The sequence below is a fragment of the Hemicordylus capensis genome, chromosome 2 (assembly GCF_027244095.1).
Source record: "Hemicordylus capensis ecotype Gifberg chromosome 2, rHemCap1.1.pri, whole genome shotgun sequence".
NCBI lineage: Eukaryota > Metazoa > Chordata > Lepidosauria > Squamata > Cordylidae > Hemicordylus > Hemicordylus capensis.
The window spans coordinates 154,724,089-154,738,455 of record NC_069658.1 but is presented as its reverse complement, the minus strand read 5'-3'; the positions used below and the strand labels follow the sequence as shown (position 1 = coordinate 154,738,455).

Below are 14,367 nucleotides of genomic sequence, written 5' to 3'. Positions count from 1 at the left end.
GCATGAACTGTCCCCTTAGCTAAGCAGGGTCTGCCCTGGTTACATATGAATGGGAGATTTGATGTGTGAGTACTGTAAGATATTTCCCTCAGGAGATGGAGCCATTCTGGGAAGAGCAGCTTGCATGCAGAAGGTTCCACCACTACCCCCAACATTTTTTTTAAACAATCTAGAAAGGGAAGTCCATGTTTATAATTGGTGCTGGATCAAGAACTACAGGTGCAAAACAGAGGCACATCCAAATTCACATTGGGCCACATATCCAAGTGCAGTTGCATTCAATGCATTGTACTGAGAGCCAGTGAGGTGTAGTGGTTAGAGTGCTGGACTAGGACCGGGGAGACCCGAGTCCAAATCCCCATTCAGCCATGATACTAGCTGGGTGACTCTGGGCCAGTCACTTCTCTCTCAGCCTAACCTACTTCACAGGGTTGTTGTGAGGAGAAACTCAAGTATGTAGTACACCGCTCTGGGCGCCATGGAGGAAGAGCAGGATATAAATGTAAATAATAAATAAATAAATAAATAAATAAATTGCTTTCAGAGGGGTCACATTTGAACGGGTGTGTGAATGAGTGTGCTTCCAGATTTGGGCACAACTAATTGCATCACATAAGTACTTCTTTACAATGCAGCTAGAGCTGCTGGATCAGAATGATGAGCATTTATATAGTATATCTGAAGGCTTCCAAATGCTTCACAAATATTATCTCATTAATCCTAATGTTACTAAGGTAAAGGTAAAGTTGTGCTATCGAATCGGTGTCGACTCCTGGTGACCACAGAGCCATGTGGTTGTCTTTGGTAGAATACAGGAGGGGTTTACCATTGCCATTTCCCGTACAGTATGAGATGATGCCTTTCAGCACCTTCCTAAATCTCAGCTGCTCGATATAGCTGCTCCCCATAGTCTGGGAAACATACCAGCAGGGATTCAAACCGGCAACCTCTGGCTTGCTAGTCAACTCTTTCCCCCGCTGCGCCAATAGGTGGCTAGGTCAGCATTATAATACCAAAATTGCAGTTGGGTGGGAGTTTGAGAACATAGCAGTTTGCCACTTGATGATCTCATGGTTGAGGCAGATATGAGCGAGAGAATTTCAAGCTCACTCTTGGGCTCCAACACCACTACCTACACTGCAGACTTAAATTGGTATTTCTTTTGTTCCTTGGCTCCGGTGGGAACCGTAGTTGTCAGGAGAAGAATGGACTAGGAGTCTCTTAGCAAAGAATTCTCTGTACCCTCACCAAACAATCTCGAGGATTATTCAGGACAAGGTTTATTCTAAGCTTTGTTTCCTATTGCACAAAGTGGTGGGTGCAGTCCACCCCATCCACAAGAATCCCATTAAGAAAGAGAGAGAGAAAATGAATAGAAAAAGAAAGAAACAAGAGACAAGGGGAAATAACAATAGAAGGAAGGAAGAAACATGAGAACCGCCCTGCTGGATCAGGCCCAAGGCCCATCCAGTCCAGCATCCTGTTTCACACAGTGGCCCACCAGATGCTGCTGGAAGCATACAGGCAGGAGTTGAGGGCATGCCCTCTCTCCTGCTGTTACTTCCCTGCGACTGGTACTCAGAGGCATCCTGCCTTTGAGGCTAGAGGTGGCCTATAGCCCTCCGACTAGTAGCCGTAGAAGGAAGGAAATGAGACACACTCTCATAGAGGAAGCAATAAAAAGGCATGGCTTGCAAAGAATTAAGGGAAGGCTCTAATATACTTTTTGTATAAGGTTGTGTTTTATAGCTACTTCTCTCTCAAAGACACAGTAATCTCATATAGATTAGACAAAGTAATCTCATATAGACTTAACTAAAAGTGTATTCAGGAACAACACCATTTTCTCCTTCTCCTTTTCCTCCCCTTTCCTTTCTGATTCCACCCCCATCCCACCAGCTCCCGCCCCCCGCCACACACACAGGATCTCTGCTGGGACAACAAAACATAAACAATTACTGAACAAAATACAACAGTTATAAAGATGGAAATGAAATAGCATTCATCCTTATTTTCTGTTTCTTTTTCTCTTCTATATCTTATTCTATTTAATAAGTTAGGTAAAACCTAACATTAAACTCCATAGCCCCCATGGGACAAAAACTTAGTTTCCACTGCACATTTTTTTTTTAGTACTGCATAAAATGTGTGCAGCTGCATGTTAGAATAAATTTGGATTTGGGGGAAACCATAGCAGTTAAGCTGGTATAAAACTGATATGGATTTCCAGTATCGATAACGCCTCGGTTTCTATACTCCTCTGAAATAGAAAAAAGGAGAGAAGGATTCCCAAAGTGCTGATAAATTACAATTGGTTTATTCAATATGTCTTGTTGCTAATAAGTTTCAATAGGTTCATTCAGTATTGCCTTATGCATTCAATATTGCCTTATGCAAAAATGTTCTTCAGGCAATTCTTAAATAAATAAAAGCTGTTCACAATGACTTATGTTTGTGACTTATGTTTCTCAACAAGACATTGAATTAGCAACAAGATATGTTGTAATCTGTCAGCACCTTTGGGAGTCTTTCCCTCCTTTTTCTATTTTCTGTTTGCTGGTGCTGAGTCATTTTTCTCTTCCCCCCACCCCCAGCTTTTTTTGTTCTGTTCTTATACTCCACCAGAATGCCATTCTTTTCTTCAGATTTCATCTGCAGTTTCAGCTCAGAGGTTGCTGTTCCAGGCTTTTCTCCAGCTCTTTCATTTTTCAGATTCCCTAGCCTACTGCTGCAGCATTTTCATTCAAAGGGTTGTGTTTCCTTCAAGAGCCAAATCTGCAGCCAGTGTAGATTGGAATTTCCCAGCTGATTTCACTGGAGCTGAGAATTTCACATGCTGTGTGTAGATAGATTCCCCCGTTCCTTGTTTCAAGCTGTAATTAAACCATGCTTAGTAGATCAATTTTCAAGCATTTTGGTAATGAACCTTCATTAATTTTCACTCAGAATAAATTGTAACACTCCAGAGAGAGCGCGTGAAGAGGTGAATGTCTCTGAATCTTGCCTCCCTCGTCTAACTTCTCTTGCTCAAATTGAGTTCTAGCGTTATTGGTTGAAAATGTGTAACCTCCAAGGGTATTCAGACTTTGTTTTAAATCTTGTAGGTCATGGTTTGATTAGAGTGAAGAGTAAAGGGCATTTATCTCACTGCAATTGATTTTGTAATCTCTGGGAAGAATGAGTGAATTTTGACATATTGGAACAAGATAAAGATGGTTCACATTTCAGGTTTGCTGAAATTGTAGATACACGGGTTGGAAATGCATGTTACACAGAACACTGAAAACCGCAGCCTGTGTGGAGTTCCCTTCAAAGCATTTAGGCACCGATAACTGTGTAGTGATGTCATCAGACTGTCTCTTCCATTTAGCAACAGTCAATAGAGTATATCTGCACCCCAGAGATTCCTGGGAGCTGTAATTCTGGGGAAGAATAGGCTGGGGACCTCACACAGAGAATTCTTGGGACCTTCACCAAACTTAAAATTCCCAGAATGAGGGTGGGGGGAGGATGGTGTCCCAAAATGGGTAAATGGTTAGTAAAATAAACAATTAAATTGACTTCTGTCCATTTAATTGTTTATATCACACCAAGTGCACAGCTATTTTTGCTTATAAAAGGAGGGATGTACAATGGTGGCCATTGGCCTGAGTTGATGCTAATAAAAATAAAACCGCAATAAATGCTCTCCTGCTCTCTAGGCAGGTTGCTTTCCCGCTGGTATGTTTCCCAGAATATGGGAACTCCTATATCGGGCAGCAGTGATATAGGAAGGTGCTGAAAGGCATCATCTCATACTGTGCAGGAGAAGGCAATGGTAAACCCCTCCTGTATTCTGCCAAGAAAACCACAGGGCTCTGTGGTCGCTAGGAGTCGAGACCGACTCGACGGCATAACCAACAACAACCTATCCAAGAAGGGACCTTTGAAACATGCTTGTGAATTTTATCCATAGGAAATAGTGTCCTGGATGCTGTTCACACTTTTCAACCTTCCTTTTCTTTTCCCTGCCTCCTCAGGGGAACATGTTTTATCTTTCGCAGCCTGTGCGGGGAGTGAAGCAATTGTGCAGCTGCTCATTGAAAATGGCGCCAACATCCGAGTACAAGACTCCTTGGGTAGGGCATTTTCAAAGGAGTTACACTTTGGGGGCTCTTTTGAGGAGGATAACGTGGTCTCACGCACTCCTAGCCTTGGGATTCTAGGCCTGCTTCCTGCTGTCACGGTCAGGCTACTGGAGTAGACAGGCATTCCTGAGACAGGAGGAGGAGGCGGCAGGATGTCAAAGTTGGGATCCTGAGCACCACAGGCTAATATTCTGTGATTGCATGATGGGGAGTATGTATTTGAATGCTTCACCATATTACATTTTTTTTTAAAAACCCACCTCTCTGCAGATAAGAAAACTAATGTCAAGGAAAGAAATAAGTTAGAATCCTACTCCATGATATGCCGGTTTTCAATATGCAGAGAATGTAGCCCAGTTAGAACTGCTTGATTCTCTTGTTCATGCAGCTTGGCCCTCAGCCTCCTTGATTAAAATTTAAAATAAAAAGACTAAGCAAAACCTAGGCCAGCAACAAACTGATTCATCTTATTGATGAATATAGTTCATTTAGGAAAACTGCATTCTTTTTTTTTCCCATGCTGAGCTAATATTTCATAAAACCTAGAAAGAGTTTTAATGAGACTGAGTAGAGACCATCTCTTGTCTGTCAGGCCCTTCTCAGGATGTAAGAAATGTTTCTGGATTTCCCTTTCTGCTTTTGCAGGCAACTCTGTACTCCATGTCTTGGTTCTCCAGCCTAACAAGGCATCTGCATGTCAAATGTACAATCTCATTCTCTGTTACAACCAGGAAGACAAAGAGCTCGGGGCCCTGGATCTAATCCCCAACAAACAGGGACTTACTCCCTTTAAGATGGCTGGTGTTGAGGGCAACACGGTGGTGAGTAAATGGGTCCATGCCTACATGGTCACGTTTTGCTACACTTGTTGCTAACTTTATTTTAGTTGACATGATGCATTTGAAATTATAGTTGGGGGGTGGGGGTGGGGAAACAAAATCACATACAGAGATTAATCAAAACCAAACCAAAACAGGGGGGGAAATGAACTGTGTTTATACATTAAAGGAAAACTACAATGAGCATTAAAATATAAGGAAGCAAAATGAACCACTAATGAATGGTATTCTACAACTCAGAGATGTCTTAGACACCTGAGGGTTTTATCCTCACATTTGTAAATGTGTGTATACCAGCTATGCGCCATCCTTGCACACCTTGTCGTCCTCCTAGTCCCAACTTTTGGCCCTATCTGCAAAGGAGCCTGTACATCCCCTGAACTTGCCTACCCTAAGCTCTGGGAAGCTCCCCAGTCTGAGAGAGCTACAGCATAGGCACAGAGATTATTCACACGGGTGTGGAAAACCGGGCTAAGGGAGCCCAGCCTGGTTTTACAGAGCCTCCCCTCGAAATGGGGTTAGGAGAGTGAGTGCTCTCCTAACCCTGTTTGAGCGATTGAGCAGCTGCAGCTGGCAGACTCAGGGAGGGGAGATCGCCATAATGCACTGTGCACTCGTGCGATGCATTATTGGAGCTCCAATGGGTGGGGCAAAGTGGGGTGGCACATCCCGGTACCCTGACCCTTGGAGCTGCTGGCAGGAGCTGGTGTTCGTCTGGGTGGGTGATCCGCACACCCAAGGACGTCATGAGGATCGTCTTTAGGGAGGTGAGCACTTTCAGGCTCTCTCCCCACAAAAACGGGTAGCCCTTTCTCATTGCACGCGAGAAAGGGCTCACACAGTCTCTTTATATAGCTTCCTCCAGTCTACATGACTGGCTTTAGCACTCCCCTCCCTGCCTCCCGGGTGGATAACCCAGTGCATACCTCCTCAGTAGGAGCTATAAAATATCTCGCGAAGCTGCAGGTGAATATGTTGTAGGCCTGGCCATGGGTGGCACAAAGGTGAAAAATGCTGGTTGCTCTCTCTTTAGTATGGCTGGCACAACCCCTGAGAGCTAAGCTGCTCTGCTCTGCTCACTGAGTAGCAAATCCTATTCTGCCAGTGTGGTGGACACCCCACCCCCCACCATGATTTGGCTCCTGCCAGGGCTACCATTGCTACCACTATTGCTACAAATATTTATACTGCATACTGCTTTGGGAACTTTTTGTTGAAAAGCAATATATAAATATCCGTCATATATGGGGGAAGACAGCCCTTGAGATAACATGGTTCCAGACCACATGGGGCTTTAGAGGCGATAACCAGCACTTTGAATTGGGCCAACATAATTGGCTCAAGACAGGAGATTGGCTCAAGACACATGATCACAATGACTCTTGCTTATTATATCAGTGTTCTCTAGCAACCACGTTTTGTACTAGCTAAAGTTTCCCGACCATTTTGAAAGGCAGCTTCACATAGAGCCCATTGCAGTTGTTGAATCTGGACATGACCAATACATAGATTATCATAGCTAGGTCTCTCTAGATAGGGTAGGAGTTAGTAAATCAGCAGGAGCTGTTAAAGGTGCTCCCAGCCACCAATGTCAATCACCCCCAAGCTGTGAACCTCCATCTTCAGTGAGAGTGCAACCTCATCCAGCAATAGATGTGTAACCTACCATACAGTGCTTAGGAGGAGGCAGTAGGAGACACAGGGCAGGTTACCCAGGTTGGAGCAAATCTGAGCAATTTCAACAATAAATTACTATATGAACTGGTCACAATACAAATTGCATCTGGATACCCATCCAGACGCATTTTGTATTGTGAACAATTTATATAGTAATTTATTGTTGAAACAAATTATTATATAAATAATATAGTATTATTTATAATACTCTTGGTCATGGAGGTGACTGCACCCATCCATAGCAACTGCCTGCTCATGGGAGTAGTCTAACTGAGATTTTGCTTTCCAATAATCAGGTGTTCCAGCACCTAATGCAAAGAAGAAAGCACATACAATGGACCTTTGGGCCTTTAACATCCACTTTGTATGACCTCACAGAAATTGACTCATGGGGTGATGATCAATCTCTCCTAGAACTCATCGTAACTTCAAAAAAAAGAGAGGTATTTTGGAGCATTTATACTACATTCTTCTGCAGCGGTTGTCTTCTGGTGGATCTGGGTTTTCTTGGAAGCATATCTAGATTCTTTAAGATAGACAAGCTTTCCTACAGGCAGATTATCTTCCATTACTTCTCCTACAGCCACAGAAACCTGAGTGTGCATTCTAGAAGATGTCAAAAATCTTCAGCATGGTTTGAAGTTCCATGACTGACATGTGGAGATTCTGCAGCTAATGATTTATTCTACACAGTGCTCCCCAATACCTAAAAGCTTGAAAATTACTGGCCTGGTTCACATAATTGTTCAAATCTAGGATTAAATTTGATAACCAACATTAGTGTGGTCATGTAAAACTACACCAATGAGAGAATCTCAGATCCTTCTGGGGACACAAACTGCCCATTGTAATCTTGGCATGGATTCACATAATCATGCTAATGTTGGTTACCAGTTTTAAACCTAGATTTGAATGAGTGTGTGAACATGGCCATTGTTATAGAAGACAGAATTGTTCTGTAACACTATATTATTGTACAATGCAAAGCTGCTCAGGGATATATGAGTCTTCAAAGCACAAAACGTGTTATTTCAATATGTATTGTATGTATTTCAATGTGTACTGAAATATTATGGTAGGCCAGACCACATTGTCCAAGACCAGAGCAAAATCGAAAACTATTGGTTGGGTCACAGGGGAGGGAGTTGAAACACAAATGCTGCTGACGTAACATGTGAATTGGTCTTGAAATGTCAAATTTATTTTACCCAGTTTCACCCAACAATCTCACTGCATGGAGCCTGCTCCAAGATCTCAAGTTATGGTACTACTGTTAATATCACCACCACCACCACTATGACCATCATCATGATGATCAAATATTCCCTTTTTACATAATCAAAAGCAGCAAACCTGAGAATGATGAGCAGCAGTGAGTTTGTTCATGAGCCCTTTCTCATGATTGCATGAGAGGGCTTGAGGGCGGGCAGTGGGTAAGGCAGCAGAAGCTTGCCTTCCCTGCAGCCAATCCTTACGTTGTTGCTGGGCACGCAAATTGTGCGGCCAGATGATCCACTGTTACCCCAGGCAGCATGGAGCTGCAGGGACTGGAATGTGTTGTCCCGGCCCCTGGAAATCCCACAGTGCATTGTGTAAGTATGCAGTGCATTGTGGGGATCCCCCCAGTGATGGGCAGGCTCCTGTCAATGTTTCAGCACCTGCTGAAAGCACCCGGTGCTGACACACAGTCAAGTAAATGGGGTTCAGGGAATGCTCGTTCCCTTAACCTCATGTAACTGCCTGGCTTCTGATCAGGTTTGCATCTGAATCACCACCAGGAGCCCTGCTGGGAGTCCCACATCTCCCGGCAGTCCCCACAGGCAGCCAAGCCCAGGCTTAGCTGCCCTAGCCGGTCTCTTGGCTGCTCGTGAGAACAGCCAGGGGCGTATCTAGGGGTAGGGCAGGCAGGGCACGTGCCCTGGGCGCCACTTGAAGGGGGGCGCCATTTTGTAATTTTTTTTAAAAAAAAATGGCTGCCAAAAACAAAATGGCTACCGTGCATGCTGAAATGATCTCTGTGAGGCCCTAGGTCATGCCAGGCCTTGCAGAGGCCATTTGAGCATGCACGGTGGCCATTTTGTTTTCAGTGGCCATTTTTTAAAAAAAGATTTTTAAAAATGGCCACTGCACATGCTCAAATGGTCCCTGCGAGGCCCTAGAGGCCAGTGGGGGGAGGAGGAACCTTTGCAAACCCCCCAGCCTTTAGGAAGCCCCCCGAAGGGGCTACAGGTAAAAAAATAATAATATATAATATAAGTCACTGTACACACTATGTACAGAGAATCAGGGATTGTGAATACTGAGCTGATGCTTATGAGCTAGGATTGTATTCATTTGCTCTTACTTTGCTTCTTGTGATAAGTGAGTTAAATGTGATGTCTTGCTAATATGGCTATTAATGGTGAATTTGTCTTTGAATCAGTGTGAAATCCTTAATATTAAGGCCCACTGGGAGTTTCTTGCTCTCTTTCTCTCATTTTCACTGTCTTTCGGAAAGACTAGAATATATTCCAAGCAGTGACACAGTTTACTTTGCATATCCTTTAATTATTTACAGAGTATCTGGGAAAAGTCAAATTCTCCATTGATTTAAAAAACTTATGTAATGGTGATGCTACAATACATAGTAGAGAATTAGACAGGCACTTCTGTTTAGTTTTCCAAGTATACCTCCACATAGTATTTGGGTATTTCATGAGCCCCAGCATACTGACTGAAATTTGTAGTTTTCCAGCATTTTTTGATCTGGCTAAGTCCACTGCTAAAATAGTTTTTGAAATATTAAAATATTAACGAGCCTGACTTGTATTTTTCAGCTGTTATTATGGTAAAGTTATCTGAAAGATGGGTGTCAGATGCTTGGACAGGGGGCGCAATTTCAGTGTTTGCCCTAGGTGCTATTTTCCCTAGATACGCCTCTGAAAACAGCCTCAACATCTCGAATATGAATTCACTTCATAAATTTGATCCAAGTACCCCCATAATTTCCAATCCTTCGCCTCTTCTTGTTCTTGGGAGTTATTTGATTGTAGGTGGAAGTAAAACAATGATGATTTTACATCCTCCAGGCTCGGCGAATCTTAGACCTCACCCCCATTAACGAACTAGTAAGCCTGAAGTGGAATAAGTATGGCAGGCCATATTTCTCTGTGTTGGCCTTATTCTATGTCCTGTATATGATTTGCTTCACAATGTGTTGCGTCTACCGTCCTCTTAAAGCACGAAGCTGTAACAAAACGAATGAAAGGGACAACACAATCTACATTCAGAAACTGGTGCAGGTAAGCTCTCTCTAAATCCTGATTTTTGTTCAGTCCCCCGAGAGACAGCAAGTACACGCGGCTTCCATTTCTAGGGGAAGGGGGAGATCACATGCAGTTGCAGGTAGATCTCTCCAAATATAGCAAAAGGCTTCTGAATAGTTATCACGGGTGGCTGGTTGCACTGTTGAACTCATTGTATGGAAGGATGTACAATAGCAAAGCAGTTATGTGAAGAGCTAGTGCTCATCATGAGCATTAGTTAGACCAGATAGATTCATAATAGTTAACTAGCCATTGGTTTGAATGAGGAACATGTTGAACACTTGTCCGGCTAGATATTGAGTATACTGGGTAGTCTATAAGTAGTTTAAGTGGGGAACTATGATCAGCACTAATTATAAACAAGGTGGATACCTAATAGTTATCTTACTTCTGTGCTGTTCAATAGAGCCAGGTTTGTGCACCTTAAGTGGGAGCAATTCATAATTAATGCTATTGCAATAATGTCATTCAGACATGGGAAACAGCAGTATCGAAAATCCTGCCCTTGTGAAAACCACTTGTCAGATATTGTGGGGTCCCAAATATAAGGTGTAACTTTTTGGCAAAGTGGAAATATCCATGAAAATAAGAATAAAGGTTTCTCTCATCCCTACACATGATGTGATCTTGTGTAAACCACTGTGAAATCTTCTCATGGATATAAATACATGTTAGAATCAATATGTATCCTCCATGTGTCCACTGTTTGTGGCCATTTGAAGCAAATGGACATTGTGGACCCTCTTCTGGTTGCTGTGGTTGGCGATGGCTCTCTGGTGTTTATCCGGCGCTTGTTTCCAGAGACGCATCTCCCCTTCAAATGTGTGGTGGTATATTCACCGTATAAGCCGCATGGGGGACAAGCCAGTAATGCCCCTGCTGCATTACTTGTGAAGCAACTCTTAGACTTGGGAACTTCACGTGCTGTTTGCCTTCACAGACCGCCTCTTCCTCCACCCTAGATTAGAGAGACCAGATGTAAATGATGGCAGCAAGTCTCTTGTACCTCTATGACAGGAGAGGAGAGCTGGTCTCAGGAGAGGGGAGCTGGTCTGGTGGTAGCAAGCATGACTTGTCCCCTTAGCTAAGCAGGGTCTGCCCTGGTTGCATATGAAAGGGAGACTAGAAGTGTGAGCACTGAAATTTTCCTCTTTGACAGAGCCGGTAATGGTACAGGGTCTCTGCTGTCATCTTATGCCAGATGTTGAGGCTGTTCTCACAAGCAGCCAAGCCCATGAGAACTGCTGAGATCCAGGTGCATCCTGGTGGTGCTGTGGCACTAAACTCAGCACTGCAGCCCAGCTTGTAGCCAAGGTTAAGGGCACACATGCCTTAACCTTGGCTACAGGATCGTGTGTCCCCTGGGGGAATCCCCCCACCCCCTGGGGGAATCTCCCAATGCACTGCACTCAGTGCATGGTGCACTGCGGGACAACAAGCCCCGGTCTCAGAGCAATCTGCCACACTCCATGTTGCGTGGAGCAGGGCTGATTGTGTGGGAGTGTGGGGGCACACTTCCAGCAAAGGATCATCTGGGGGAAGTCCCCCCGTCCTGACCCCCTCACCCCATCGTGTGAAGGGCTCCGTCATGAGATTTCCTTGAGATTCTACTAACTCCCTCACAAGATGCCCCTGTTCTGTATTCCTTCCTAGTGTGAGTGTTTCAGTTTTGGTTTTTTTGTTTTTATTTCCTTATGGAATTTGAGGAGTCCACTAACAGGTGAATGTTCCGGTTCCTCGTCCAAAGTGCATAACGTACCTATCACCCTCTGCTACCACAAAGCTTTCAGTCAACTCTAGAATATTTGTTTGCTGTCTGTCAAATTTTCTGTTTCTGGCAGCAAGCCGGGAAGGGAAGGGAAGGGCCGGCCACACCGAAAGTGGCGGCTGCTCTAACAAGAGCAGCCGTCGCAGGATGCAGGAGGGGGAAGTCCTCCCACTGCCAGCATTTCCCTTCACTGCGCCACCGCTTGTATAGGTGCGTGGCGCAGCGGAGGGAAGGATGGCAGCCGCTCATTGGCTGGGGAAGGCAGGCAAGCTCCTGCCTCCCCCGCAGCCCGCCTGCCCTCCCTGGGCGCTTTCCAGATTACACCCTACAACGGTGCCACTACGTGTCTGTTAAGTGTGCCTCTGTACTGTGTTTCAACATTGTACTGTGTTTCGACATTCCCATTGTAGCTAGAAAAGACTGCTCCCCCCTGCTGGTGGCTTTGCGCAACATCCCTTAATTTACAGTTTCAAGGGGATTTTGCCAAGCCGAAGTAAACGACTGCTGAACAGTGTGTAATCTGGAAAGCGCCCTGGCGAGCGTGTGTGTGCACAACCTCAATGTCTGTAGCAAATCCCAACAACCAGCACCCTGAATTGAACCTAGAAGGCCCAAGGGTTGCTTCATTGAAGGTTTACCTCTTGGCTGCACGATATTTCTAACAATATATTTCATGCGTTCTTTTCAGGAATCGTATCTCGCTTCTGAAGATAAACTCCGACTGGTGGGTGAGCTTATCACTGTGATTGGAGCCATCGTAATATTGATTCTAGAGGTAGGAGGAACTACTCTCTAATCCAATGTGTTAATTCAGAGAACACCTTGTCAATACTGCAGAGTATTGGAAATATATTATTCATAAGCTTTTTGATTTATTGCTTCATACAAACTGTCTCTAAACTCACTGATATTCTTATTGGGAATTATAAAATAAGTAGACGGAAGAAACACCAGGAGTTAATTGTAACAACGATTACCCATAGAGCTGAATAAGCTTGCAAATTTAAAAGGAAGAAAGGGTTTCTGATTGATAGCTGGTTGAAACAAATGGAGTATGCTGAGAATGATCAAACTTGTTCATTTTACAAGGTTCACAAAACCAAGGAAAGGAGTTAATACTCTCCTTAGAACCCTTATTGTTTGGTAATGGAATGTTAGATTTAACCAGAATGTTAACTGACATACTTACTCCAGTGCAGAGAAGGTTAGTAGTGCTTGGACTGTACAAGTGCTTTAAGTCCTATTGAAATCAATGGGACAAGTTGGTTGCCACTAATCTAAACCCCATTAATGTAAAAAGGACAAGTCAAACAAGTCTGATGAGCTTTATTTGGATCAGGACCCTCATCTTTTGAAATGAATAATGAGCTCCACCCACCAACCCCATTTTGTAAAGTGATGTATGAACTTTGAAGGAACAATTTAATATCTAAAATGCATCCCTTTTGACCTGGGCACCCTTTCTCCAGTGGGTGATTGCTGGTTGTCTGTGATGAGAGAGAGAGAGAGAGACTCATTTTGCATATGTGTACACTAATGTACACCTAATGGCACAGCGAGGAAATGACTTAACTAGCAAGCCAGAGGTTGCCAGTTCGAATCCCTTCTGGTATGTTTCCCAGAAACACCTATATCAGGCAACAGCGATATAGGAAGATGTTGAAAGGCATCATCTTACACTGTGTGGGAGATGGCAATGGTAAACCTCTCCTGTATTCTACCAAAGACAACCACAGGGCTCTGTGGGCGCCAGGAGTTGACACCAACTCGACAGCACATTTTGCCTTACAGCCTGTTTGCTTATTATAATTACTTTATATCTTCCAGAGATTAGCTCTAGTATTGGTAAAAGCTCTGAAGTTGGGTGAGTGGGTTTGGGTTTTGTTTGTTTTTTAATAGATAGCTATATAAAACAATTATTTTTAAACAGTACAAATCTGATCAATTGATCTTTCTCAGATTCCAGATATCTTGAGAGTGGGTGTCACCAAGTACTTTGGGCAGACCATCCTCGGAGGACCTTTCCATGTCATCATGTAAGATTTATTTCTGGTGGATTTGTGGTTGTGAGGGCATGAACCAAACCATAGAGAACTGTGAACCTGGAAGGACACGGGACTGATGTGCAGTTCTCTTCCTCATTGTTCTTTCTGCCTGCACAGCATCACATACGCCTTTATGATCCTGGTCACCATGGTGATGCGTCTCACCAGCACCAATGGAGAGGTGGTCCCCATGTCTTTTGCCTTGGTGCTTGGCTGGTGCAATGTCATGTACTTCGCCCGAGGATTTCAGATGCTAGGACCCTTCACCATTATGATCCAAAAAGTAAGTAATAAGGGGTTTACTGGGAAACAAACCATAGTAATAGAGGTGTCTTTGTCATCAACAATTGCCTGGATCCTATTTCAGGCCTTCCAGGCAGCTCTGCCCAAGGGTGTTTGAAGCCTGCCCCTTTATTTCCATGGATGTACATGGTTTTCATAATCCCAATCCTAATTGTTTTTATTATTTTTTATTATTTTTATAATCTTGTTTTTAATTTTTGTATGAAACGCCTTGGGATTGTTTTAATGAAAGGCGGTATACAAATTTAACAATAAATAAAATAAAATAAAATTTATTATTATTATTATTTCTTGTTTACACAG

At 43.6% G+C, this 14,367-nt stretch overlaps 1 protein-coding gene across 1 annotated transcript in view; it reads left to right on the top strand.

Moving 5' to 3' along the window:
* LOC128343209 (transient receptor potential cation channel subfamily V member 6-like) overlaps nucleotides 1-14,367 on the top strand; it is a 120,777-nt gene that overhangs the window by 81,109 nt on the left and 25,301 nt on the right. Inside the window, exons 5-11 of the mRNA XM_053291860.1 lie at nucleotides 4,020-4,118; nucleotides 4,773-4,948; nucleotides 6,940-7,086; nucleotides 9,712-9,924; nucleotides 12,405-12,491; nucleotides 13,676-13,752; nucleotides 13,879-14,044. Coding sequence (XP_053147835.1) covers nucleotides 4,020-4,118; nucleotides 4,773-4,948; nucleotides 6,940-7,086; nucleotides 9,712-9,924; nucleotides 12,405-12,491; nucleotides 13,676-13,752; nucleotides 13,879-14,044 — 965 coding nt within the window. The remainder of the gene's footprint in view (nucleotides 1-4,019; nucleotides 4,119-4,772; nucleotides 4,949-6,939; nucleotides 7,087-9,711; nucleotides 9,925-12,404; nucleotides 12,492-13,675; nucleotides 13,753-13,878; nucleotides 14,045-14,367) is intronic.